At 48.7% G+C, this 27,055-nt stretch overlaps 1 protein-coding gene across 5 annotated transcripts in view; it reads left to right on the top strand.

The window, feature by feature from the left end:
• The window catches only part of LRP1 (LDL receptor related protein 1), a 314,457-nt gene extending 287,426 nt beyond the window's left edge, over positions 1-27,031 (top strand). For all 5 annotated transcript variants that reach the window (XM_081900693.1, XM_081900695.1, XM_081900694.1 and 2 more), the window contains 22 exons: positions 421-546; positions 1,424-1,540; positions 5,039-5,145; positions 5,439-5,571; positions 6,137-6,256; positions 6,999-7,121; positions 7,708-7,851; positions 8,087-8,224; positions 9,664-9,783; positions 11,255-11,523; positions 11,624-11,802; positions 11,883-11,989; positions 12,568-12,684; positions 13,239-13,415; positions 14,751-14,891; positions 18,359-18,532; positions 20,848-21,009; positions 21,942-22,116; positions 22,749-22,853; positions 23,594-23,658; positions 25,020-25,110; positions 26,327-27,031. In XM_081900693.1, coding sequence (XP_081756819.1) covers positions 421-546; positions 1,424-1,540; positions 5,039-5,145; positions 5,439-5,571; positions 6,137-6,256; positions 6,999-7,121; positions 7,708-7,851; positions 8,087-8,224; positions 9,664-9,783; positions 11,255-11,523; positions 11,624-11,802; positions 11,883-11,989; positions 12,568-12,684; positions 13,239-13,415; positions 14,751-14,891; positions 18,359-18,532; positions 20,848-21,009; positions 21,942-22,116; positions 22,749-22,853; positions 23,594-23,658; positions 25,020-25,110; positions 26,327-26,582 — 3,146 coding nt within the window. In that variant the 3' untranslated portion in view covers positions 26,583-27,031. The remainder of the gene's footprint in view (positions 1-420; positions 547-1,423; positions 1,541-5,038; positions 5,146-5,438; positions 5,572-6,136; positions 6,257-6,998; positions 7,122-7,707; positions 7,852-8,086; positions 8,225-9,663; positions 9,784-11,254; positions 11,524-11,623; positions 11,803-11,882; positions 11,990-12,567; positions 12,685-13,238; positions 13,416-14,750; positions 14,892-18,358; positions 18,533-20,847; positions 21,010-21,941; positions 22,117-22,748; positions 22,854-23,593; positions 23,659-25,019; positions 25,111-26,326) is intronic.
• The last annotated feature ends 24 nt before the right edge of the window (positions 27,032-27,055 follow it).

The raw sequence follows: 27,055 nt of genomic DNA on the forward strand, positions 1-27,055 counted from the left end.
TGGGACTTGTAGTCCATAGCATATGGAGGGTACCAGGTTGAGAAAAGCTGATGTAGAGCAATGGGCTGTACAGGCCTGTCCTACACCCTAGAACACATCCCAGAATCCTCGGTGACATCACAGTGATTCCTTGGCCCACAAGTCAAATTTAGAAAGGATTTACTAGAACTCGAGTGTTTGAAAACCAATAGCCATACAACTTGATTGCTATTTAAGAGAAGGTGTCATTTTCTGGGATCTAAGTTCTACAACAGATTCTGTACTTGGTGCAAAGTTATTTACATGTGTACTCTCAAACAGCTTTTTATAAGAAAAGTAATTTTCTGTGCCTCCCCTGCCCTTATTTTTGTAACAAATGGTTGCAACAGTGACAATTTTACTTTTCCAACCTTTGAAATGTTTCTCTCTTCATCCTCCCAGCACAAATGAGATGTGGGCTGGATGAGTTCCGGTGCAAGGATTCGGGGCGGTGCATCCCAGCACGTTGGAAATGTGATGGGGAGGATGACTGCGGAGATGGGTCAGACGAGCCCAAGGAAGAATGTGGTGAGTTGTTGGTGCAGTCAACTAGCAAACTACGCTGCACTAAGACAGAGAGTCTGGCTTGCTCCTTTTCCTATAGTTTATGAAAGGAGCTAGAAGTGGCACATTTGCCAGAGTCTTGGAGAGAGCCTGCGTAAGGGAAGCAACACCTTTGTAACATGTGCAAGTCAAAATAGGAAGTCCCAAGGTGCAGACCAGTTGCATCCCTTGTCCCCCTCCTGTCTTGTCAAAAAGGAAGTCAATCAAAAGAGGGACTCTAGAGATACTAGCCTTTTTGCCTAAGATGCACCCAGATTGTTCTAAGCCAAGTTCAGAGCTGCAGTCCAGATTGGTCCCTGCCAATCCACTTAGATTAAACAGGGGTTGCCAACTTGATGCCCTCGAGGCAGGGCTGTAGCTAGGAGGTGGTGAGGTGGGCCCCCACCAGGGGCACAGGCGATGGGGGTGTGTGCAAAATCGGCTAAAATATGCCCATCAATATAAATATTGATTATTGCCTCATAAGAAATGGTTTTAAATAGAGGGTGAATTGAATGGGTGAAGGGGGCAGGGTTGGAGGAGAGGCAGAAAGAAGAGCTAATTTGTCTGTGGCTAGGGGGCGCAATCTGGACAGTTCTGCCAGGGGCGCAAGATCACATATCTACGGCTCTGCCTCCAGGTATTGCAGGGCTGACTAGTGCACCCCTGACCATCGGCCTTGCAGGATGGAGTTGTCTTTGTGCTCAAGCTGCTCTATGTACAAGAAGGCATCCAGAAGATGCCTTGTCAGCAAGGATAGCTATTTTTTTGATGGGCTTTGTTTTTGATGCTGTTTTTACATTTACTGATGTCATCCATTTCCTACCTTTTCTCTTCCCTATGTCACTTCCTTTGTTTTCAGACGAGCGAACTTGTGAGCCCTATCAGTTCCGCTGCAAGAACAACCGCTGTGTGCCGGGTCGCTGGCAGTGCGACTATGACAATGACTGTGGAGACAACTCTGACGAGGAGAGCTGTAGTATGTGCCCCCTTCAGCCCTTCACTGGGAGAGCAGAATGTTTGCATGTGGGGAGGGTGGTGGTCTTCTGACTTTTCCTGTGTGCTTGGTCCTTGTTGGATGGAGGAAATAAAACTAGCATTGCTTGTAGGAAGAGGACATTTAAATCTGGGTCTCCCTTTTCTATGAAAAGGATCATCCCATCAACGTATGGAAGCAGAAGATGGCCTTGAGGCTGGAATAAACTAGAGCATTCAATGGGGAACGTCCAAATGCTGCTGGACTCCAACTCCCATCATTCCCAGCAAGCAGAGTCGTGGGCAGTTATAATGGGAGTTGTGGTCAAAAAAATCTGGAGGGCCATAGGTTGCCCCCTCTGAATGATGAAATTTCAGAAAATACTGGCTGGATTTCAGGCCCAAGAGTCCTGTCTATTCTGGTATAAATAACATTGAGAGGGAGGAGGCCAAGAATTCCACTAAAATGCCTTCAACTTATGTGCCCTAAGCCCTGCCCAAGCCAACAACTATTTACCTTTCGGCACCAATTGTTGCAACCATCTCAGCCTATGGTAGCTGCTGGGGAAAGTCTGGCTTCCATGCAGCTTCCAAACCTGGAGTGAAGTGAGTGTGCAGACTCACTGGTGCAGGACTAAGCCCAGATAACCTTTTAGCTGCACCATCCTAAATTGTCTTCCTCTCTGCTTGCCCTCTACTGTTTCAGAATGCTGGGCTGCTCTCAGCCCCTCCAACTTGTGAGGTCTTTTGGAGAAAGGTTTAGTTGGGGCTGAACTAGGAGGCACTTCCCCATTTTTTGAAGCATGATAGTTAACTCTTCTCACCCTACATCAGCAATGCTGGTTTTAAGTATGCCTTACCCTCTCTGATCCTAGCTAAAGTGAGAGGTGCATCAAACAATGGCCAGCCTTTGGCCATCTCCAAGCATGGGAGGGAGTTCATCAATTCCACAGTGCCAAGCACGGGAGGGAGTTCATCAATTCCACAATGCTTTACTGCCATCAGTTGGCTTCTCATCTGCACAGCATGAAAGAGGTGGTCCAAAAGAGAGCTAGCAAGTGATGGTGGGGGGAGAGAATCTCAGATGACTGACTGACCCATCATGTGATTCCAGCCCAGTCACTGAGATCTTTGACGGAGCTTCTGTTAGCTGCCCCCCCCCCCAATGACTCAGTTGCATGTTTCATAACTTCTAGAAGCCATGCATTCTGTGTATTGGGCCCAAGCCTATGGAACTCCCTCCCAACTGAGGTTAGACGGGCCCCCTCCTAGCTGAGAATGCCTTGTTCCAGCAAACATTTTAAGGCAGTGTTTGGTTTTATGATAAGTTTTTATTACCTTCTTACCCCATTTTCTGTTGGCACCACTTAGCAGTGTAAATAATGAAGCAGTATATAAATGTCTTAAATAGAGATAAATTTAATGAATGAATGACTTAGTTGCAGTCATCCCAGGGAGGCCAAATGGCTTCTACTTTAAATCTCATTAGAAACCAAAAAGGCCTCCAGCAACAGATGGTGTTGTTCTGTTTTTAAGATTCACGATGGGTGCCCCACCTCCTCCCTTGCCACTCCCCCCCCCCCCCCCGTAGACTCTAGACATGACTTTCTTTCAGGTTCTTTTGTTTTTTATTTTATTTTACCACGTTGTGTAATTTGAGTTTGTGCCATTTCACTTCATCTTACGTTTTTCTCCATTTTCACACTGTCGTATCGGGGCTTGCAGAGGTAGGTTTCTGTCAAAAATATTTTTCCTTTCCCCTTTAAAACCTTAACCATGGTAGAAAGAAAGGCTGGGGTGGGCAGAGGTGGGAGGACCATAGTGGTATTGGGATTGCTATGTTATTTCCCATGTATTTCCCACTCCCCCCCCCAAAAGTAATTGAATGGAGAGGGCTTCTCTGTGTGCTGCTTTGCTTGACTCCCGGCCATCCCTAAGGTCAAAGCAGGCTATAATAATGCCTTCTCTCATTTATCTGCTGTCTCTCTCCTATACCTCCATCTCTCCTATATCTCCCTTTGATGGATAAAGAGGTTTGTGAACTAGGACACACATCCACTCCAGTTGGGTGAAGTTAGTGTGCCCATCCAGTTTCTCCTTAGCAAGCCTTCCATTACCAATGGGAACTGGGTGGGGCTTCCCATGGCATCCCTTATGTCTAGATCACTAAAAAGCAGAGGCAGGAACAGGCAGGGTGCTGCCCTCTCAATGCTGCTGCCACTTGCCACTTGGACCAGGCAGGCTGTGCAGTCACCCTGCCACGAGTGCACCCATGCAGCCCTACCCTCAGTGCCACCCTGCCCCATCCCAGTAAGCAGGAGCAATGATGGTGTCAAGAGGGTGGCGACATGGCACTGCCCTACCACACTGGCCCTGCCTGAGCAAAAAGCAACAGCATTAGAGGGAAGGCCATAGCTCAGTGCTAGAGCACATGCTCTGTATGCAAAAAGACCCGGGTTTAAAACCCAGCATCTCCTACACAAGCCTGGGAATGTCTCCTGCCTGATCCCCTGAAGAGCCACAACCAGAGAGTGCAAACCGTACCAAGCTCCTAGTACCAATAGTCTGACTCAGAATGAGACAGTTTCCTGTGTTCATAACACTTGTAATAACATTGATTGAAAATATATTCTGAGGGGCTGCCATCAAACAAGCAGATACCAAAAGCAAGGTTGCAGGAGAATTGGTCATCTGTGTGTCTCCTTCTCTCCCCTGGAGCATCTAAGTGAAACTCTGCACAGGTCATCTTCGTACAGCAAATTTCCCTGCTCTCCGAGTGACAGTGTCTTAAGTGGGGCAAGAAAAGGACCATGTAACTTGCAGCATGGTGATGCCACACAACACACTTTGAGAATGTTTAGATGTTTGGGGAAATAGAGGCGGATCATATAATTATAGAGTTGGAAGGGACCACAAAGCCCCTGCTATGCAAGAATCTTTTTGCCCAATGGGGGGCTCAGACCCAGGACCTTGAGATTAAGAGTCTCATGCTCTACCAACTGAGCTATTGCAGCTCTGCAAAGCTGCAAAAGCTGTGATCTAGAGGGTATAAATAAGGTTCCACTCTCCTCCTCCTCCTTTCCCTTCTGCCTGCATCTGCAAAGCTGCTATGGGTGGTGGGAGGTAGGGATGCTTTTTGGCTGTCAAACGAACTGCCTCATATTTTCCACTCCTGGGATTCCCAGTTGAGACAGAGTGGCTGGGATGGTTGCCACTGTCTGCCAGAAGCTGCTTGTGTGGAGAATGGGGGTTTGATGTAGCCAGAAACCACTCATGTATCCCCTCTTCTTCTTCCCTCACCCCAAGTCCTTTGTGGCCTTTCCTGTGTTCTCTTCTTTGTCGCATCGAAGTCGAAAGACACTGGTTTGTTTGAATAATAATATTTCCAGAGATGCCCTGGGAATAATAGACAGCAGTGTTTAATCCCTGACTTAACAGAAGATGCTCCTGTGCTCGCTGGAACCTTCCATCTCACCTGCTCATGCGCTCTTTCTGCCTACAGAACCCAGGCCTTGCTCCGAAAGCGAGTTCTCTTGTGCCAACGGGCGCTGCATTGCAGGCCGCTGGAAGTGTGATGGGGACCATGACTGTGCTGATGGCTCTGATGAGGTGAGGAGCAAGTCAGGTGCAAAGTGTTAAGCAATCAGATAACACCAGAATTTGCCTGCTTTCATTTCTTGTAGGAGCAAACTTGGGAGCAGGTTAACTCTAGGAAAGGTGTGGGGAACTTCATTTGAATGTTGGTGAATGATACTGTAAATAGGCAGGGAGGGGGCATGGAGGGTATAAGAACTCTTACAGTGAAAAACATGGGATGTTACTGGGTGCTTTAGGTATTCACTTATCCAAATAAGGCCTGTCTGGGATTTGGTAACCCTGTTTCCTTTGCTTTCTCCCCACAGAAAGAATGCAAACCTCGCTGTGATCAAGACCAGTTCCACTGCAAGAGCGGTCACTGTATCCCACTGCGATGGCGCTGCGACGCTGATGCCGACTGCATGGATGGCAGCGATGAAGAGGACTGCAGCACTGGAGGTAACGCCCTTCTTACTCCCTCTTCCTCAGAAGAGGATATCATGCTGGTTTCAACCACTGTGTACCTGCGAAGCATCAGTGCTGTAACGAGCGGCAAGTAACAAGTTACAAGGGTGCTCTCATTTCCCCCAGACTGTATGCAGCCCTTGGGCAGGAGCAGGGTTGCCTCCAGGCTTCAGAGGGCACTAGGCAACACTTCCTCTGTCCGTCATTGGGCCCTGAGTGACACTAGTTGAAGGGACTATGGGATGTTAAAAGAGTGACTTGATCCAGGTGTTCGGAATGCTGGGCCAAACAAAATTTCCAAGGGGTCCCCTGCCAGCTGCCAAAGATGCCAGGTGCCGGCACCAGCCCCCCCCCCCCGATCAGGTGGTATGTGCAAGGAACTGGTTGTGGAACTCCTCACTGCTCAAGATTTAAGACCTCTGAAATGTACTCGCAGCTCGAGTGGGGCTCTCAGTGTCACACCTTCGCGGTTTCTCCCTCCCTGTCCTCCAGGGATTCAGTGCTTTGTAGGAGGAGGTTTTGTAGCTGATGTGACTGAGCTTCTTTCCCCACTTTGCAGTGCGGACCTGCCCCCTGGACGAGTTCCAGTGCAACAACACCTTGTGCAAGCCGTTGGCCTGGAAGTGTGATGGTGAAGATGACTGTGGTGACAACTCCGATGAGAACCCTGAGGAATGCTGTGAGTGCCTCTGCCCCTTTGGGCGCACCCTCTCATACTCCTCCCTGCCTGCTGCTCTGCTGAACTGAGAAAGTGAAGGGCAGCATCCACATCACATGGGGAAGGTCCCCCACCCCCAGGATGAAGATCTTGGGAAAGGCTGAGCTCATCCTCTGAGGCCCTTCTTTGTGTACCTCCTCCGCGAGAGGTCCAGAAGGTGGCGACATGAGAGCAGGCGCTTTTTGCAGTGGAATGTTCTCCGCAGGGAGGTTCGCCTGGCGCCTTCATTATACACTTTTAGGTGTCTGGTGGAAATGTTCCTCTTCAAACAGGCCTTTGGCTAATTAACATCCGATGCCCCTTAAAATGTGTTGGGTGGGGCACATTGTTTTGTTTTTGTTCTTGTTTTTAATATGTATGTTGTGTTTTTTAATATTTTTGTGTTGTGAACCATCCTGAGATCTATGGATGAGGGGTGGTATACAAATTTAATAAATAAATATAATAAATAAAGACCTATGTGGGACAGTAGCTTGGATCCCTAGACAGCAGCTTCATGTCTTACTATGTAACCAGATCCTTGCTTGTTTTCTCCAAAGCTGCAATCACAGCCCAGGAATGGAGGAGAGTGATGCAGGATGGGGGCGGGGGGAGGCAGAGGCAGACAGAGAGGCAAGGCCTGCATTGTCAGCCACCCATACATTTCCATGTCCCTCTGGCACCCACATTCACGCTGACCATTTGTTTCTGTTTACTGGTGCAGTGAAATTCCAGTGTCCCCCCAACAGACCGTTCCGCTGCAAGAATGACCGTGTGTGTCTCTGGATTGGTCGCCAGTGTGATGGAATTGACAACTGCGGTGATGGCACTGATGAGCAGTTCTGTGGTGAGTGCCTTCCTTGCTTCCTCCACCCTCCCCTGGACAACTCTCCAGTCTTGTGTCACCCGTACTAGTGCCAAACCATAGCTGTAACAGCAGGGATGAAGGTACAGTACTTATTTCCCTCCTGGTGTTCTTGGACTCCCAACTCCCATCAGCCCCAGCTAGAACGGCCCATGGTTGCATGGAGATGATGGGAGTTGTAGTCCAACAACATGTAGAGAGGCACTTGTTCCCCATCCCTGTGCTAATTCTTCTCTGAATTAAAATTATGCTTTGCTTTCATATTATGAAAGAGTAAGAATTACTCACATTTCTGGAATGTCTCTGTGTGGTTCATCATTTTAAGCATGCCCAGAGCAATGACTCATGCCGAGGTGCAGCAGGCATGGTTCTCTGTAGGCGGGGCTGCTCTGTGCTGTCTTTCTGACTTGAATGGCCCAGTCACATCTCTAAGATTCAGTATCCTGCTCTTTTGGGTGGGAGGGGGAGTTAAAAGAATAGGCAGATGATAACTTTAACTTCACAACACAACACAACACAACACAACACACTCTCTTTGCTTCTCACTGTCATCTCTGCAACCTCTTAGACTTGCCAACCACCAGGCCCAGGAGCTGCAGCCATGAGAAGAATGAATTCCTCTGCAAGAGCGGGAAATGCATCAGTTCTGAGCTTCGCTGCAACTTCTTTGATGACTGTGGAGACGGGTCTGATGAGGATAGTTGCTTGCCAGGTGAGGGGATGAATCGCAGAAGCACACCTTTGGGCAAGCAGAGGAGCTGGTGTTTTGTTTGTGGGTGAAGTGGAGAGGGGGAGCATTATAAGCCCAGTATGACCAGCTTATAATGAGGATGTATGTGGCTTGCCCGATCACAAACATGCTCCCAATCTTCCTCCTGCTGTTCTCTTGCCTCTTGCCATTTCTGCCTACTGATGCAAGATTGTCTGCTCCTGTCTCCTGCATGCAGATCTCAAGATGCCAATTGGCTGCAAGGCCAACATGACCATGTGTGGCGAAGAAGCCAAATGTGTCCAGACCCCCACATCTGTGTACTGCACCTGCCGCCCTGGCTTCCAGAAAGTGCCAGACAAGAATTCTTGCCAAGGTACTGGGCCAAAAGACAGGTTCTGCCAAGGCCAGAAGTTAGCTGGCCACTAGCGTGAAGTCGCCTCAAATTCTTTGTGAGCCCCTTTGAAGTTGTCTGTGAGATTCTGTGGGTTGAGCCCAGAGGAAATGGGTGGCAGCAATAGCAAGGGCTCTTCCAGGTGAGGGGAGATTGAAGAGCGAGATCTAAGTGTGTTCAGTAAATAAAGTTAGGGAAGCAACTGCCTCAGCATTACATAAAAGGGAAGAATGCGTCCATAGCTGTGGAGGGGAAACCACATGTGGCTGATGGAAGGCAAGGCAAGGCAGTGGGTCAGGCCGCCAGACAGCAACAAATGGGCTGATGGCATTCACAATCTGCCAGTCTGCATGCAGGGGCTGTAATTTGAGTTTATTGCATCTTTCATCCTAGCTCCCTGGCTAATGACAGTGACTGTGGACAAGTCAATTTTTGCAATCCGCTATAAAGCAGTAAATTAACACCTGATTGGTAGGGAGCTGCCCAGGGTGAATGCCACCCCAAATCCTAGTGATTATGAGATTCAACTTGATGAGAATGACGACGAAGAAGATGATGGTATTAAATAATTATATATGAGCGAATATTGCCTACAACCATAGCATCCTTTTGTAGTGCTTGTACAAAAATGGCTTTGAAAAGACAAGGTCCCACTTTCAGGCTCCTACAAACTAACAATAATGAGATGAGCAGAGCACAGAAAGGGGGAAAGCCAGAAGAGGAATTCTGGGTGCGTTGCTATGGAAAGTCTACAGACAGGAATATGGTTTGGTATCGTGTTTGTGGACATTCTTCTGGAAATCTAAATGGATTTTTCTATTTCTGCTTTTAAAAAATGCATTCTCTTAGAGGAATTGCACCCGAAGGAAAAACATTGTGCCAGAATTGATCCTAAAAGATACACGATAGTACTGGATAAGCACACATCTTTTGCTGTAGTTTTTTCAAAATAGGTTTTTGCAGAGGGTGGAAGAGGGGGGAAATATATTTTGCTCTCTACAATTGATGCCAAAGTCACTATGCAGTTGGCCAATGTTCTTCAGCCTTGAGTCCCCAGATGCTCTTGGGACTACAACTCCTATCTTTCTCCAGGCGGCTTATCCAGTGATCAGGTATGATGGGAGTTGTGGTCTGGCAACCCAGAGTTAAAGAACACTTCAGTAGGTGATTCTAATAGCCATAAGCAATTCTGTTGCAGAAGTGTTCATCTTCCACATCTGGGTGGTGTTGGGACCTCGTTTTGGCTTTTTCCATATACAACAGAAATTGCTTCTATTTGACTGGAGACGATGGCAGGATGGGACGTGTGTGCTGTTGTTTTCCACAAAGACATCGTTCTACAAGGTGGTTACTCTCTGTAATTCAGCTTCTGGCATTTGCCTCCAATAACCTTGTATCTGTGTCTCCCTTACTCTGCCCAGATGTTAATGAGTGCCTGAACTTTGGGACCTGCTCACAGCTCTGCAACAACACGCAAGGCTCATACATGTGCACTTGTGCCAAGAACTTCATGAAGACCCATCACATGTGCAAGGCAGAAGGTACCAGTGAGCTTGGCTAATGGGACCTTTGTTGCAGAGGCAATGAAGGGTGTGGGTGTGTAAACATGCTCATGATGTTTAAGAGAGCAACGCTATAAGGCGTTGCTTAGCGTAACACACAACTTCAGGTATGATGTCTCATGGACAGACACTTCCAGCCAGAATCTCCAATTCCTCTTCTTTCCAAGTAGATTCCTTCAGCTGGCCAAAGACTCTACCTGCCACCCCAGTCCTTCCTCAGCTTTGCTCCTAGTTCAGCGGGGAAAGTGGCTGTAATTTATTTTTACGAACCCTTTGACCACCGTTGAAGGAGCTGCAGGGGAGCCAGCTCAGCAGGGTGAGGCTGCTTCTTCAGGCAGCAGAAGCCCCCCATGGGTTTCCCACCTGCCCTCCTGCCTCCGCTACAGTGGTGCCAGTTTCAGGCCAGATCCCACCCCAAATTGCCTCAAATCATTGTTGATGGTGGTGTCACTTCTCCACCAGCGGCAGATGTGGCAGGGCACGTGGCAGAGCAGGCAGTGGCAGCTGTGGCAGGGCAGAGCAGCCCTTCCCCTTTTCATCTTAGGCAGTGAAACAGGACACACCGCCTCAGAACTGCAGTGATATATTTCAGTGGGAGTGAACTAGAACCAACCTTAACTCTCTCATCAAAAACACTGGGAGTTGGGAATCCTTCATTTTGGCTGGATCATGTCCAGTGGCTGCTTTTCCTACCCCCACCTACCTTCCCAATAGGTAGGGGTCAAAGATTACTTAAAATGTATGCAGTTTCTAACTGGATTGGGTTGTTGTGTGTCTGCCAATTCTCTTTGAGCCTGGGACCCTAAGAATGACCCCCCACCCTGGGGGTTCCACATATAGCTCTGGTGGCAGTGACCCAGTAGTGCTTTATTCAGCTAAGCAGAATCAACAGTAGCAAGAATGACCCTCCACCCTCCCATTTTCACGTCTGTGATACATGCTCTGACAGTCATGTCTGCTTTCGTACAAGGCCTTCAGTTCTAGGCCACATCCAAAGATGCTCATGCGTGCAAGTCAGTGGAGCTTCTCCAGAGTTGACTTCGCTGGCAGGTGGACGTCTCAAGTGAGCATGAGGTTTTGGATTGCAATCACGGTCTGCATCAAAGGGCCCATCTAGACTTCCTTTTGTGTTGTGTTTCTAGGCATGGGTCTGGGCTTTAAAGCTCTATTCCCAAGGGGTTTCTTTTTGTCCCGGTGCTTTACCTGGAAAACCCATGTTTTACTGCTCAATGAGAGCACTGGCCTGTGCCTGAAAAATGCAGTGCAAAAGGATCTCTGGATGAGCCCAAAGTACAACTTGCCAAAATAAGACAGAGTACGTCATATTGGTGCCTTGCCAACTGCATTGTCTTGCCTAACAAACTTCCCTTTACATCACCCTCCTCCAGCTTGTTCTCTTCACTGCAGTGAAGTCCCCTCCCATTTTGACGCTCTTCCTCTTCCTCACCAGGGTCTGACTACCAGATACTTTACATTGCTGACGACAACAAGATCCGCAGCATGTACCCCTTCAACCCCAACTCTGCCTATGAACCTGCCTTCCAAGGGGATGAAACTGTCCGCATTGCTGCCATGGATGTGTACGTCAAGGGCAACAAGATCTATTGGACCAACTGGCACACGGGGCGCATCTCCTGCCGTGAGCTGCCATCCTCTGCTGGCTCTAGTGCCTCCAATCGCAATCGACGGCAGATAGATGGTGGCGTCACCCACCTCAATGTAAGTGGCAGGCTTTGCCCATGAGATAACACAGCTTTGGGGCGGAGGGGCACTGGAACTGAGGTTGGCCAAACTCTCGGTGCTCACCTTCTTCCTGCAGATCTCAGGGCTGAAGATGCCACGGGGCATTGCCATTGACTGGGTGGCTGGGAACATTTACTGGACAGACTCAGGGCGTGACGTCATCGAAGTGGCACAGATGAAGGGCGAGAACCGCAAGACGCTCATCTCAGGCATGATTGACGAGCCACATGCCATCGTGGTGGACCCGCTCCGAGGGTAAGACAAGACCCACCACTCTTTACTCTTGCAACTCTCTCTTCCCTTCCACACCTCACAGCATGGCTTTCTCTTTCCAGCACCATGTACTGGTCAGATTGGGGGAACCACCCTAAGATTGAGACGGCGGCAATGGACGGGACCCTGAGGGAGACGCTTGTGCAGGACAACATCCAGTGGCCAACAGGTCAGTCTGGTCGGGGTGTGTGTGTGTGTCGATCCTCACTCATGCTGCGCAGCCATGCCCAGGGCTGCCTCTTTTCTGTATCAACACACCACAGTTTCATTGATAGCACTGGGCAAATTTCCCAAACGTGGGAACGTCAGAAGTTGCCTTGTGGCTCTTAGCTCATCTCCTTACATTGCCTCCTGTTTCTTGCAGGCATTCCCAAAGCTTTCTGGCACAGGACTCTCTTTCCCAGTTCTGCTTCCTTAGCTCTTAGCTGGACCTGACCCAGGGATTGCTAGCTAGGGATGATGGGAGTCATAGTCCAAAAACAGCTAGAGACCCAAGTTTGGGAAACCCTGTCTAGGGGAAGGGCTGCTTAGTCTTTGACTGATACACCACCAGAGGGATTAGGAGGGTTGGAAAGTCTCAGCTCCTCTTCTTGGCGGGGGGGGGGGGGGGGGGGCTGCACACCCTCCTAAGCAACAGGCTCCATATCCTTTGGCAAGCCCACTTCATACTTTTGACACTTAAGGCATATATATGGTCCACAGGTCACCATTGATACTCACACATAAATTGCTGTTGTTTCCCTGCAGGTCTGGCTGTTGATTACCATAACGAGCGCCTGTACTGGGCTGATGCCAAGCTCTCAGTGATTGGCAGCATCCGGCTCAATGGCACTGACCCAGTGGTGGCCATTGACAGCAAGAAAGGTAGGTGGCGGATGCAGGGGGAAGAAGCTTTGGGGAAGCCATGGGGTGGTGCTGGTCTCGGTGCGCTCAGTCCCTCCATAGCTCTTCCTCCACCTCTAGATCTGTGTTCCCAGTGCCCTTTTTTGCTTTTGGCAAAAAAATAAGGAAGACCAAAGGGGCAGCACAGTGATCATGGTTAGTCCCCTTAACACGACCCAAAGCAGCAGCTGTAGTGCTAGACCCACCATCCTCCCCCCTTCAGTCTCCTTCCCCCTCTTCCTAGAGAGAGGCATCTTGGTCCCATTGTAGTATTGCAGCTGGTGTTGAAAGAATTATGCTGAGAAGAGCTTGCCACTTAATGGGCTCATTATTAAGAGAACTTGGGAGTGTTTTTATCTGCCATTCCCACAGGATTCTGAATCCCTTGCCTCTCCACAATGCCCCCAAATGGGAAACATCTTCTACCTGCCCACCCCTCCACAGCTCACCTAACTGAACTCAAGATCCTTCCAGTATCCTGAATTGTGTGTACAGCCAGTTTCTAACACTGCTTCCACCCCCCCCTTCTACCCCAGGGCTCAGCCACCCTTTCAGCATTGATATTTTTGAAGACTACATCTATGGCGTCACCTACATCAACAACCGCATCTTCAAGATTCACAAGTTTGGTAATGGGTCCGTCACCAACCTTACAGCTGGACTCAACCATGCCACCGATGTGGTGCTGTACCACCAGTATAAACAGCCAGATGGTTAGTATTGCATGTTGGGGCATCAAGCCTTCATACAGCTTAGGTAGGTTGCAGGTGGGTGGGGCAAGTGTTGGACTAGGAAGCTCGTCGGTGTTGGGCTGTCCCGCGAGGAAGCTGCCTCTGCAGCTCCCTCATGCGCTGGAGCCTAGTGGAGGAGAGCCATGGCAATGCTGCCGCCGCCTCTCCTGCCCCCAGGTCAGGCATAACCTGGGAGTGGAGCTCTGACATGGCAACACTGGACCATTGCCAGAGCCCAGCAGAGGAGAGGTGTGGTGATGCTGCCACCTCCTCTCTGCTGCTTCCAGCCCCAGGTCAGGCCTGACCCAGGAGTGGAGCTGTGGCCTCCTCACTCCCTCGCACACCAGAGCCCAGCAGAGAGCATCCCTTCCCCAGCCATGAGGACAAGGATGCGCTGCCACTACCCCAGCCCTCAAGGCCTGGCCTGGACGCAACTGCCCTCCTCACAGCTCCAGCCTCAATGAGGGAGCCTGTCATGTGGGCGTCTGGTTGCACCCGCTCAAAAAAATGTGCCTGGGGCAGCGCCGCTCCCCCCCCCCCAGTCTAGACCTCTGCTTCATAGCAAAAGAGGGCAGGAAGTCATGTTGAGGAAGTCATGCTAGGCCAACTTAGGAGACCCATAGTAGGTCTGAGGTTGAAGAGATAATATGGAGATGCCTTTGTGAGTCTGAATCTTTCTTTTAGACATGGGAAGGAATAGAGATGGCTGTCCAGGCAGGTAGCAGAATCTGCTTCCTTGGGGACTTTCCAGCAATGGTTGGATTTCTGCCAGGAATGCAGGTGCATGGCTGGAAAGTGGACAACAGAACCGTTCGTTTTCTGCAATCTGCGTTAATTTCTAGTTGTAATGCTGTGCTCAGTAACATGATTTTGCCTGAATGGACGCTCCTCAATCCAGCTTGATAAATCAATTAACACAGCAGTTAGTTAAACTGGGGGCTCTTGATGATAAGGGGACATGGTGGCAAACTGATGGAGAAATATGGCAGGCATAGGCAAACTCCGGCCCTCCGGATGTTTGGGACTATAATTCCCTTCATCCCTGACCACTGGTCCTGTTAGCATCAGGAGGGCTGGAGTTTGCCTATGCCTGAAATATGGCCACAGTGGTCACGGAGCCGGGAGAGAGCAGGCTGGATAGCAGAGGGGCCATTCAAAAATCAGGTGAGGAAGAGGCAGTTCAGAGGCTGGAGAGTGCAAGCTTGAACTATTGCCTCTCGTAAGTTCTCTTTCAGACCATATTTTGAGAAGAAGAGGGGCTACTGTCCAGCAAGAGCCTCTGCTGAACTCTTATTGCTTGGCGTCTTTCCTCTCCAGTGACCAACCCCTGCGACAGGAAGAAATGTGAATGGCTCTGCCTCCTGAGTCCCAGCGGCCCTGTGTGCACCTGCCCCAATGGCAGGAGGCTGGACAATGGCACCTGTGTGCTTGTCCCCTCACCTACCGTCTCACCTGTAGGTAAGTGCTTACACACACAGAACGAGGCACTTCCTGCCTTCCTCAACCATACTGCTTTTGCCCTCTGTCAAAATGCCTTCTGTTTTTAACCCCTGGCCCAGGAAGTGAAATCTGCACTTTGTTCTTTTCAGTTGACTGTCCTCAGTTCCCAGTGCTGGCAGCCCCTGTGACCTTGTGAGTCACCATCAGTTTGTGTCGAATATACTGGCCACGTTATGCCTTTGGCTGCCTCTGGGTTCATATTTCGGAAGCTGGGCACACACTTTGTATGAGGAAGCTCCCTGGTCCAGTCCCTGGAATTTCCAGTTTAAAAAAAGATTGGGTGATGTGAAAGGCTTCTTCTCTTGAGACCCCAAGAAGCTGCTACCTGTCAGAGTAGACAATGCTAGGCTAGATGAACTTTTTCTGCTTTCTGAAGATCCCTCTTTATACAGGCACTGGCGCAACTGGAACCCACTGTGTTGGGTTTTGTCCGAGTGGCTGGAGTTTGTTGTTCTTCAGGAGAAGCAACCAAGAAAGGCAAAAACTTAATGCCAATAGCTGCATGGAAATCTGACTCTGTTCCCAGGGCAGCAACAAGTCTCTTTCCTGCTCCATTTTTCACTCACATCCTTTTGTCTGCTTTGGAGAATAAGTGATGTTAAGTTCCTTCCTGCTTGTGGACTCACTCCATGCAGCTTACACACTGAAAATCCTACAGAGTACCCTGATGAAAACGAGAATGAAAAACTTCAGGCACATAATTAAAATGAGCAAATAGGGATTACATCCTACAACCAAATCGGCAGTCACCAATCACTTTTTAAAAATGAAAAATAGAGGAAGGAGGTTGAGACTGAAGAATTACCTGCTTGGGCAATGTATCCCAATGGATAGGGACCACTACTGAAAAGGCCCTGTGCTGCTTGTGAACACACACCTTGCCGCAGGGCCTCTCTCGCAGATATTGTAGGACATGAAATTCCCATTATACAAGGAAGAAAGCTGCCTTTCACCACATCATAGTATTTGTCCATCTAGTATTGTCTGCTCTGCCTGGTGGTGGCTCTTCAGGGACACACAGAGAACTTTCACTTGATTCTAGTATCTGATCTTTTAGTGGAAGATGCCAGGGGTTGACCCTGAAACCTTCTGCAAGCAAGGCATGTGCCCTTCCTTGAACCAATTGCCATCTGCCCTCCCCACAACATGGGAGAGGTGAGCTGCTGTGAACTCCCTCACAGATTCTTGCTCAGATCCAGTGATTCATGCCTAGCCAGAGGTTGGCTTGCATCATCGAGAGGTAAATGCAGGAATTCTTACTTGAGGGCTTGTACAGTAACCAAGGGATACAATGTAAAATTCATATGCATCCTGGGGCTATTCAGTTTGAGGCTGAAATAAAACTCCCACCATATAAACACTCTTTTATTTATTTTTGCTTTTCATAGACAATACCTCCTCCCAAATCTATTGTCTCCTTTGGAGATGGGGGAGGAATAGACAAATTCCTCTAGGCTTCATTGTGTCAAGCTACATGAGCTGTTCTCTTGTGCTCTCCAAAACCCCATGTACATTGATGGCTCTTGTCGGGAATAAATAACACTGAGTAAGTGAAGTTAACTCATTATTAGAAAAAAACGAGGCCAGCTTAGGAGTGACAAGCCTAATGAGCACAGCAACTCTTTTCGCTAGGTCTTGCCCTTATGAGGCAGTTTTAGAGCTAACAGTCCCCACCTCGATGTTAGAATTCCTGCTCCGTGATTGCGGTCATGGGATTGTTGTCTTTCACCTGACGGTGTATGTTTTGACTCCACAGCGTGGGAAGTGGAGGAGACAGGATGTTTGTGTTACTACGGTCCATGAAGTGGGACTATTGTCCTTTGTTCTTTCTCTTTGCTGTCTGGTGCTATAGAGAGAGGGAGCCATGTTGCAATCCTCCGTTGAGAGCTTTCCAATCCTGAACAGTAGGATTGTGAGCACTAATCTGCTTAGAAGACACACTAACAATCCAACTGCTCAAGATTGGAAAGCTCTCAAGCGCATAGCATGTTACCTGAGAGGTACTATGCACTACAGATTCAGATTCACTAATCTGAAGTCTGGAGGTCTTGAGATTTTTGCAGATGCAAGTTTTGGAAGTGACACCACAGATGGCACAAGCACTTCCAGGGTGTGCTACATGTATGACCAGTGTCTATTTGGCTGTGCAAGAAGCAGACAACAGTGAGTCTGAGTTCTTGTGAAGCTGAACTCAATGCACTCTCATATTCACTTATGGATTGTGAATGGTTGTTACAATGGTTCAGGACGTCAGGGTCAATGTGAAATGTCCTACACAGGTTTACCAAGACAACAGGTCCTGTTTGGCTTTGCTAATTTCAGAGAGTTGCAAGCAAAGAACCAAGTACTTGCAGATAAAATTACATCGTGCAAGGGAGTGTCTTTGGAAAGGACTCATTCAGGTGTCCTACATGCCAGGAAACGAGATTCCTGCAGATCTGTTATCTAAAGTTGTTAACAGGGAACAACTTCAGATTTATGTACAGCGGTTGCAGTTACGTTGAAATATTGCGCCATAGGTTACATGGAAAGGGGGAGGATGTTGGGAATTTCCATTCCACCTTAAGGAGTAGACATGGGATTGTTATGTGTCACATGTCTGTTTACATTCCAGCACAGTTTGCTGGGAACTTCCTTTGTGTGTATAGCTTTTGCTTTTGACTCTCTCTCTGAGAAGACGAAAAGAGAGACGACATGTTTTCTTTGTCCGGATTTATGCTTAATAAATCTGTAGCAGTTAGTATGTTTCTACAAGCCTCATGCCACTTCTGTTTGCGCAGTATGTTCTGCTAATATAGTGTGCTCAGGCTTTGAAGTCTGAGTCACTGATTTATGTCGCACCAGAGATCGGGGGATTGTCACGGCTGGAAGGGCTAGCCAGCTGGGATGCAGCTGGGGCTTAGCCAGCTGGCTTCCCGACCCCCAAAGGATGCCGACACTCCCCATAGCTGACTAAATCTCCTCCTTCCCCAGGATCCTTCCCAAGCAATCTGAGACTCCGCCAGCACACCTCTCTCTGCCTCTCCCTTTTCATTGCTCTTCTGGTCCTGGGGAACCAGGAGGAGCTTGTTGCAGTAGGAGGGAGAGACCTGGCTTCTTCACCAGCCTGACCCATCTCTGCCTCTTGCTCTCCCTCCTCTCCTGCTTCCACCTCTGCGTCTGATTCTCCCTATTCACTTAACCCTGTTGCGTCTCCAGCTTCTGACACCCCCTTCTCCCAGTTTTCTCCTTCTTCTCTGCCTAACCCCTCATCGTCATCCCACCACCAATCCTCAGGCTTTGAGCCTTCGTCTCTTGGGGGGTCTCTGGTGCCTCCCACTATTCCTCTGCATTCAGCCAGTCCGTGACAACACTAAGTAAACTATAAATAATAATGAGTCTCTCACTCACTTTCTTGCCTGCTTTTCTTTTCTCCTCTCCTGTAGTTCCAGCCACCGACACCTGTGACCTGGTTTGCCTCAATGGTGGCAGCTGCTTCTTGAATGCCCGCAAGCAGCCCAAGTGCCGGTGCCAGCCGCGCTACATCGGGGACAAGTGCCAGCATGACCAGTGCTCTGACTACTGCCAGAACGGGGGGACCTGTGCTGCTTCCCCATCTGGTGAGTGGGGTGGGGTGCTGGGAGAAGGTGTAGCTTAGGGTTGGAGTCAGGGCAGCAGAGGAGACACGAGAAACAAGGAGATCCATTGCTTCAAGTGCTGAAGTTAAAATTCAGCATCTGATTTTCTGCATTGACTTCTGCAAAGTTGTGTTAATCTGTTTGTGGTTTGAGACTTTTCAGCTCCCTATTGTTTGTGGCCAAAAAAATAAATAAAAATTGATCTCTGTTCCGAACTGAACTGGAGCTGAGGGCTCATGCCAGCAGCAGTTAAACAGCTGTGGGGAACCTGCAGACTCCAGGCCTAATTGAGGCCCATATAAGGCCATTTTCCCCCAGCCAGGATCATCTACACCGTACTTGTCATCAGCTTTGGGGGAAGTAAAGCTGCAGTCGTCATTCGAGGCCTTTCTTTGTGTATCTCTTGCACAAGAGCTCTAGTGGGTGGCAACACAAGAACAGGCCTTTTCTGCAGTGGCTCCCCATTTGTGGAAGGCTCGCCTGGCGCCTTCATTACATATCTTTAGCCACCAGCCGGAAAAAATTCTCTTCAACCAGCAATTCTGGGCTGCATCAATAGGAGTATAGCATCTAGATCAAGGGAAGTAATAGTGCCACTGTATTCTGCTCTGGTCAGACCTCACCTGGAGTACTGTGTCCAGTTCTGGGCATCACAGTTCAAGAAGGACACTGACAAACTGGAACGTGTCCAGAGGAGGGCAACCAAAATGGTCAAAGGCCTGGAAACGATGCCTTATGAGGAACGGCTAAGGGAGCTGGGCATGTTTAGCCTGGAGAAGAGGAGGTTAAGGGGTGATATGATAGCCATGTTCCAATATATAAAAGGATGTCACATAGAGGAGGGAGAAAGGTTGTTTTCTGCTGCTCCAGAGAAGCGGACACAGAGCAATGGATCCAAACTACAAGAAAGAAGATTCCACCTAAACATTAGGAAGAACTTCCTGACAGTAAGAGCTGTTCGACAGTGGAATTTGCTGCCAAGGAGTGTGGTGGAGTCTCCTTCTTTGGAGGTCTTTAAGCAGAGGCTTGACAACCATATGTCAGGAGTGCTCTGATGGTGTTTCCTGCTTGGCAGGGGGTTGGACTCCATGGCCCTTGTGGTCTCTTCCAACTCTATGATTCTATGATTCTATGGTGTTTGGCTGATTAACATTCTATGGCCTTTAAAATGTGTCTGTGGTGGAGGGGCTATTGTTTTGTTTTGTTTTGTTTTATTATGCATTTTGTGTTTTCATTTTGTATTGTTATGTTGTGAACTGCACTGTGATCTTCAAGTGAAGGGTGGTATACAATTTTTAATAATAGCAACAGCAACAACAATGCCACATGGTATAGTTGAGAGCCTCAGAATGTACTGCCAATCGTTCTTTGTATCTGCCTTTTAAATATGCCAGCCTGCAAGGGAGACTTGTTTTGCACTCCTTCGTGCATCCAGTTGCTGCTGAAAGTGGCCAGGTGCAAATGCCGCTGGAATCTGAGTTCCCCATTTGAGCCGATCCCTCCCCAAAGTGTGACTCCAAGCTTAAAGCCAGAGGTGCAAGGGAAGAGTTATGAGCCCACATGGAGAGTGCTCCCAGTTCTTCCCTGAAGCTGAATCATGTGGTTGACAGGTGACCCTGCCCACTGGCCTGGGGGGGGGGGGAGGCACAGATCCAGATCCATAGCTCCACACCTGCAGTAAAGGAAAAAATGGATCCCAGGGTAACAAAATAAAATTTCTGCCATCTAAAGATTCTTTGTCAATTTATTTGTTTGTTTGTTTTAGTAAAACATATGTACTTATAATCTCCCCAAAGTTAAACAATAAAATTGAGGCAATGTTTTTTACAAATGTGGGATTAAGTCCCACAGGGCTGGAAAGGCATCTGCCGGGGATTCTTCAGCTGAGATTCCTGCATTGCAGGGAGTTGTACTGGATTGCCCTTGGGGTCCCTCTAACTCTACAGTTCTGGGATTCTATGAAATACAAGGATGGTAAAATATTCTCCTGTCTGCCATGTTCCTGGATCACCACTTCCCAGGAGATACCATATACATTCAAGTGGCTGTTGGGTTTCCTCAAAGATCTTGTTATGCCTGTGGTGAGGGAAACATGTGGTCCTCCAGATGCCACTGGACTACAACTCCCATCATCCCTGACCCTTGGCCTTGCTGAATGGGGCTGGTGGGACTTGAAGTCACAACAACATATGCAGGACAGGTGCCTTTTGTTGGCTGCAGCAGTCCATGTAGCCTTAAGTCAGTGATATGGGCCCAGCCCTGCTAACGATAACCTGCGTTCTGCCCTCCCACCCCAGGGATGCCGACTTGCCGCTGCCCCAACGGCTTCACTGGCTCTCGGTGCAACAAGCAGCTGTGCACAGACTACTGCCTCAACAACGGCAGCTGCACCGTCAACCAGGGTAACCAGCCCAACTGCCGCTGCCTAACTGATTTCATCGGTGACAAGTGCCAATACCGTAAGTGCCTGCCAGCTCCCAAGGCCACAGCAGACACTGGCCAAAGGAGGAAATGTCAGGGAGATTGGCCAGATTTTTTAGTTTCTTAGAATATAAATCACAAAAACAAACAATCCAATCCAAGAGTAAAGTGAAAACCTATTTTCAGAACTACAAATGATCAAATCATTTAGTTAAAAAAACAACGCCTTGGCAGTCAACACTGTTATAGATCAGAAAACGTGCCCATACCTTTTTCACTGCTAGAGCTTATAAAACAATCCTTTAAAACTTGTTTGCGTCAACCAGCAACTGCCTGATTTGAAATCACCTGATAGACCTTCTATAAAAGTTACACAATGAATAGTGGAATCTATTCCTGGGTGAAGCGCATGAAAAGGGCAATGAGAGGGGTAGTCTAGCACACAAGGTCTTCAAGGCAGCCTCATCTTCATATGCCAAGACAATATTAAATAATTTACTGGTCACATATTCTGTGCGAATCATTTGAAATCTTAGCTGAATAAACACATGTCTGACGACAGGGGAAGCTTGTTAATTCCTGCAGATAAACATCCCATTTATTTTCTGATTTAATTTTAATATACCAAACTGAGGACATTGAATCCTTCATATATTCAGAGTCCCTTTGGGTATCTTCAGCAAAAAGAAGATTGCAGGGGAATCACTGTGTCTTCATTTCCATCCAGTGTGAGGTCTAATTCCCGTGCCCCATCCATGGGATGGCTCTCAGAAAAGCACTTGAGAATTTACCCCTTTTGTGATTGATTTTTTTAAAATATATTTTTTATTGTTAAATAAATGAACAAATGTTAAATAGACAGTGCAACGGAGATGAGGTTTATGAACCCTGGGGTATGGTAGAGTCTCAGGACCTTGTTCAGGAACGAATCCTATGTCTCGTGCTGCATCATCTTTTCTGTACCCCTCAGGCCAGTGCTCCAACTTCTGTGAGAACAACGGTGTGTGCCAGCTGACTGCCGCTGGAGCTCGCCTGTGCCGCTGCCCGCCATATTACTATGGTGACCGCTGCCAGCATAACAAGTGTGACCGCTGTCTCAAGGGCAATTGCTCCATCATCCAGCAGACTGGCAACGTCAGCTGCACGTAGGTGCCAAGAGTTGCTTGGGGGTTGGAAGAAGAGGAGGTCTGAGATGGTCCTGAGAGATAGGGATCAAGAGTGCTTTGGGTCCCCTGCCCACAGAGGCATTGGAGAAGCACCACACAACGCAGCTGGTAGGGGGAACTGGACAGTCACCATGGACACCCAAGTGGCAAGGAACCAGGATAGGGCTTTTGGGGAAACAAGTTGGGCTGCTGTGATGTTGCGGGACACATTTGTGGGGCTTTTATGTGTGTACACAGCTGTCTCGTATCCTTTCCAAGGGGACACCATGGGAGTCCTATCCAAAGTATCCCTGGCTGTTAAGTTGTGAGGGGTCTCCTAGATCAGTTTCTGTGGTTGGTGTGTTAGGGGTTGGGACAGGATCCCACAAGCAGAACTTTAAAAGATGGGAGCAGGGGTGGTAAGTTAAGGTACACGCAGAGGCCGTGCTGGAGAGAAGGCCTGTTTCCGGGGTGGGGGGGTGTTAACGCTCCTACGTCAGGAAGCTGCTGGGGATAGATAGGCTAGTAAGGTTGGACTTGTAACTGGTTGTGTTTTACTCTTTGGGCAGTAGCAGAGGGAGGGAGAGGGGGAGTTTCTGCCACGTTGACCGCATCTCCCTTCTACATTGCAGCTGCCCTGATGGCAGGATAGCCCCCAGTTGCTTGACTTGCAACAACTACTGCTACAATGGGGGCACTTGCACCATGAATGCTGAAACTTCGATGCCTGAGTGCCAGTGAGTTTGGAGGGGAACGGGGATGAAGGGAAAGGGGGCGCATGCCTGCTTACTTTCAGTGAGACAAGTCTTCACCCAGCTTCCTATCCTGTGCTCTCCTAACTCACAAATTCCAAGCCCACCTCCATACTCAGACAGGCATGCTCCTAAATAACCTGCTTCCTTGAATTGTGTAGTTTTCCTGCTGTCCATCTCATGTGACCTGCCTACCATTTCCCCTGTTTTGCCCCATAGGGAAAAGGGCCATAGCTCAATGGTAGCGCATTTGGCTTGCATGTAGAAGGTCCCAGCTTCAGTCCCTGGCATCTCCGGATAGAACTGGGAGAAACCTCTTTCTGAAGCTCTGGAGAGCCACTACCAATCTCTGTGGACAATACTGAGTTAGATGGACCCAACTCAGTATAAGGCAGCGTCTTGTGTTCCTTCCAAGATGGGCTTTGCACGAGGGATACTCCTGCATGCTGGATTATGGCACAAACTCCACACCCTTCCCTGTATCTCATGAGTTCCATTCAGCTACTCCAGTGTTCTCCTCAGCATAATCTGTCCCCCTTCTCTCTCTCTCTCTCTCTCTCTCTCTCTCTCTCTCTCTCTCTCTCTCTCTCTCTCCCCCTCTCTCTCTCTCCCTCTCTCTCTCTCCTTCTCCTCACACCACTTTTTCAGCATATTCCTCGCCCAAGGAAGTTCTTCTTTGTGTCCATCCCACAGCCACAAACACCCACCTGCCTTTTGCTTTTCAGGTGCACATTAGAGATGACAGGGGAGCGCTGTGAGAGATCTGCGAGCAACGAGCAGCAGAGCAACCGTATGTAGAGTGGGGGCTCAAGGGCAGCCACTGTAGGGGTTGATGGGGGGCATGTGAGTGTGTTAGGTGGATGTGGGCTGCAGCTGGAGAGAGTCAGGGAACACCTGTTCATGCAGGGGTGGTGACTTTTCCATCCCAGCCAGAGGGACATAGCCCATGGCATTCTGGTCCTTGAGGCAGTATATTCACATGGTTATTCCCTTCCTCACACTGGGGAACAATCCACTCGGAGGCTCCCCCGCATGTCTTGTTTAAATGACTAGGAAGCACTGAGCATAAGAGGAGCCCTGCTAGATTCAGCAGGACACAAGCACAGCTCATGCTCCCTGCAACTCTGCCTCATAGGCTGGAGGCAACATGGAGACACCTTGGCTAGAAACCATTGATAGACTTGCCCTCTGTGAAAGGAAGCACATGGTTGTGTTCTCGTTCAGCTCTGTTTGTGCAGAAGAAACATCTCAGCGGATTGTGTCCTGTGGGTCAGCTCTGTCTCCCTGCACTCTGCTGCCCTCAGTGGCACATGAAATCTGCCTCCTGGCATGTCCACCTTGTGAGAAATGTGCCCATTTATTAAATTATTTGCAGGCCGGGGCAGGGGGCATGCAGTAGGCACAGGAGCTTTTTAGGTCCAGATTCCACAAACATTTGTGCGTGTCCATTGTCAAGGCGAAAAATACTTGGCCTACACGTAAACATCCCAGATAGAAAACATCTGCAGGATAGAAAACTTTTTTACTTTTTAAAAATTCATGGATAGGCTTAGGTTCTAGTAGTTTTATCAAGTGAAATGTCTTCACAAAGACAGAGGGAGGTCTTTGGTGTATTTCCTAGCTAGAGGTGTGTTGGTGGAGAGTTTTCCAGATTGCACCTTTTTCTCTTCCCTGTACAGTACTAGTGAACATTTTCCATTCACCTGCACCGAAAACTGTCTCTGTTCATTATATTTATACCTTAACCTTTCCTCCAACGAGCTCAGGGTGGCAGGTGTGGGGTTTTCTCATCCCAGCCCCATTTTGTCCTCACAAGCTCCCCTGTGAGGTAGCTTAGGCTGGGAGATGGTATTAACCGGTCAGAGGTAAACTGAGCGGAGATTTGAACTTGGGTCCCTCCCGTGCTAGCCTGATAAGCTAATCGATGCACCACACTGGTCCTCATTTGAACCTAGAGGAAAATGAGATGCCTTTGCTTCTTGGAGTTTTGAGTACATCTGTATCCATCTTGCCCAGAAATAGAAATATATATGCAGACATAAGGGACAGGCTGTGCATATTTAGTGTTGATGAGATCTTTGCTCTGTCTTGGGGTGTGGGCTACGAGGGATGGTTCCTAGTCAGTGACCAGTGTTTCCCCACCTCCTGTAGGAACCGTGTCCATCATCATCCCAATCCTCCTCCTGCTGCTGGTGATACTGGTGGCAGGAGCTGTGGTCTGGTACAAGAAACGGATTAAAGGGTAAGCAAAGCACTCAGAAATGGTGACTGTGGGTGGTGTTTGAGCGTGTTGCATATCTACTGCCATGGAGATGGGGCAGCTTTTAGATTCTGTGTTGCATATTAAACTAAGCCAGACTTCCTCTTGCACAAACACAAAACCTCCTCTTGGCCCCTCACATCCCATGATGTAACCATCCATGAACAGGGAATGAATCTTGATTGTGTCCGTGCTTCAACCTGCTGCAATTCTGCTTCTCATTGCTGAGGCCACATTCGTCTTGGGTCATTTGTACACCTGCCTCATGTCATGGTATATTTAGAGCCCTAGTGGGGTATCTGGGTTCTCTGTGGGAGACGTGTGTGGATGAAGCTGCCCTGCCTGTTGCCCTCTTGGATCTTTTTTGAAGTCTCATGGTTCCCAAGAACATACTAAGGGGTCACACCCATAAAGAGGGGAAACACATTTTCAGCTCAGCATACAGATCATCAGGTCTGCTGCAGTTCAATAGAAACACATGGTGGGATACTCAAAAGTCTGGGCTAGTAGAGGCAGACCAGCTCTGTCCATGGCCAGTGGCCCTGATGGCCAAGATGGAAGTAAACAAGAGACCAATTTGCACCTGTTTTCAGCATAGACTCTGCCGGTGAACTGCATGCTAAATCTAGTTCCTTTCAATCAGGGATGGATGCAGAATGCTGCTCATCAGCCTCCGATTCCAATCCCTTCATACCTTGGTACTTTATCCTGAGTCAGACCATTGGCCCATGAAACCAAGTACTCTCTACTTGGATTGACAGTGACTCTCCCATTACTCACACATAATCCTGATGTCATAATCCTTTCTACTGAAGGCAGGGCTATACCATTACAAAGGACGCCTGGGGTTCCATCGTGCTCTGATTTCACTGTAACATAAAGTGGGGGAGGGAAGGGTGCTGAACTTCCCTCTGCTGCTAGTTCTTTCCTGCAGATGCACTCACCTTTTAAATATACTTCTGTGTTTTTTCTGGAGGGGTGTATTTGCATACAGTAATCAGTAGATGCAGAAGACATTAAGCACCCCACCCTCCTGCCAATGATTTCTTGCAAGTGCCCCCCCATTAGCATTTGTACAACCTTGGCATTTGCTGAGAACAGTGCCCTGAATGTCTAGTCACTGCTGCTCCTCCCCACTTGAACAGCATGATAAGCCCACCTTGACCTCCACTTCATCCCCGTTTTTCCTCATCCCCAGGGCCAAAGGCTTCCAACACCAGCGCATGACCAACGGTGCCATGAACGTGGAGATCGGCAACCCCACCTATAAGATGTACGAAGGGGACCCCGACGCAGATGATGTGGGGGAGCTGCTAGATGCTGACTTCGCCCTGGACCCTGACAAGGTTTGGAAGCGGGAGCAGGGAGACAGACTGACATGCAAAGGCTGTTTGAGGTTGCTTTGGAGAAAGGACTCCAAAGTCCTCTGGAGGTGGAAAAGGGAAAAGGAGTGAACAAAAGCACCTGGCAGGGGCTGGAAGGCAAACGTGGCAGGGTGCACAGAGGGAATAACAGAATGAATAAAGTAGAGCCCAAGATAAGGCCAGCCTGGACTCAGAGGATCCTGGGGACCATTTGCTTTGAGGGCGCTGAGCCTTTTTGAGGCCAGGGCCCCAAGAAGACACATCCTTCACAAACCCCAGGGAAGTTGTTTTTAATCCTAGCATGTATCTGGTTCTGTCCCCACAATTTGGGCAGCCAGCAACAGGCTTGCAAGTCTTGCAAAATTATAAATAGCTAGTGTTTGTCTGATTCCACAAAAGCAAACAATAAACACTGCTCTCAGAAGATGCTTCGATTTGAGGTGGTATCACCTCTGCATGTGTTTTCTTCACAATTCAAACGTTGTGCTTCGACAAGGCCAAGTAACTGATGAAACTCTTTGGAACTAAAGACCAGTGCCAGGTGGAAAGCTTCATGGTTAAGA

The sequence above is a fragment of the Podarcis melisellensis genome (assembly GCF_964234715.1).
Source record: "Podarcis melisellensis genome assembly, chromosome: 2".
Lineage (NCBI taxonomy): Eukaryota > Metazoa > Chordata > Lepidosauria > Squamata > Lacertidae > Podarcis > Podarcis melisellensis.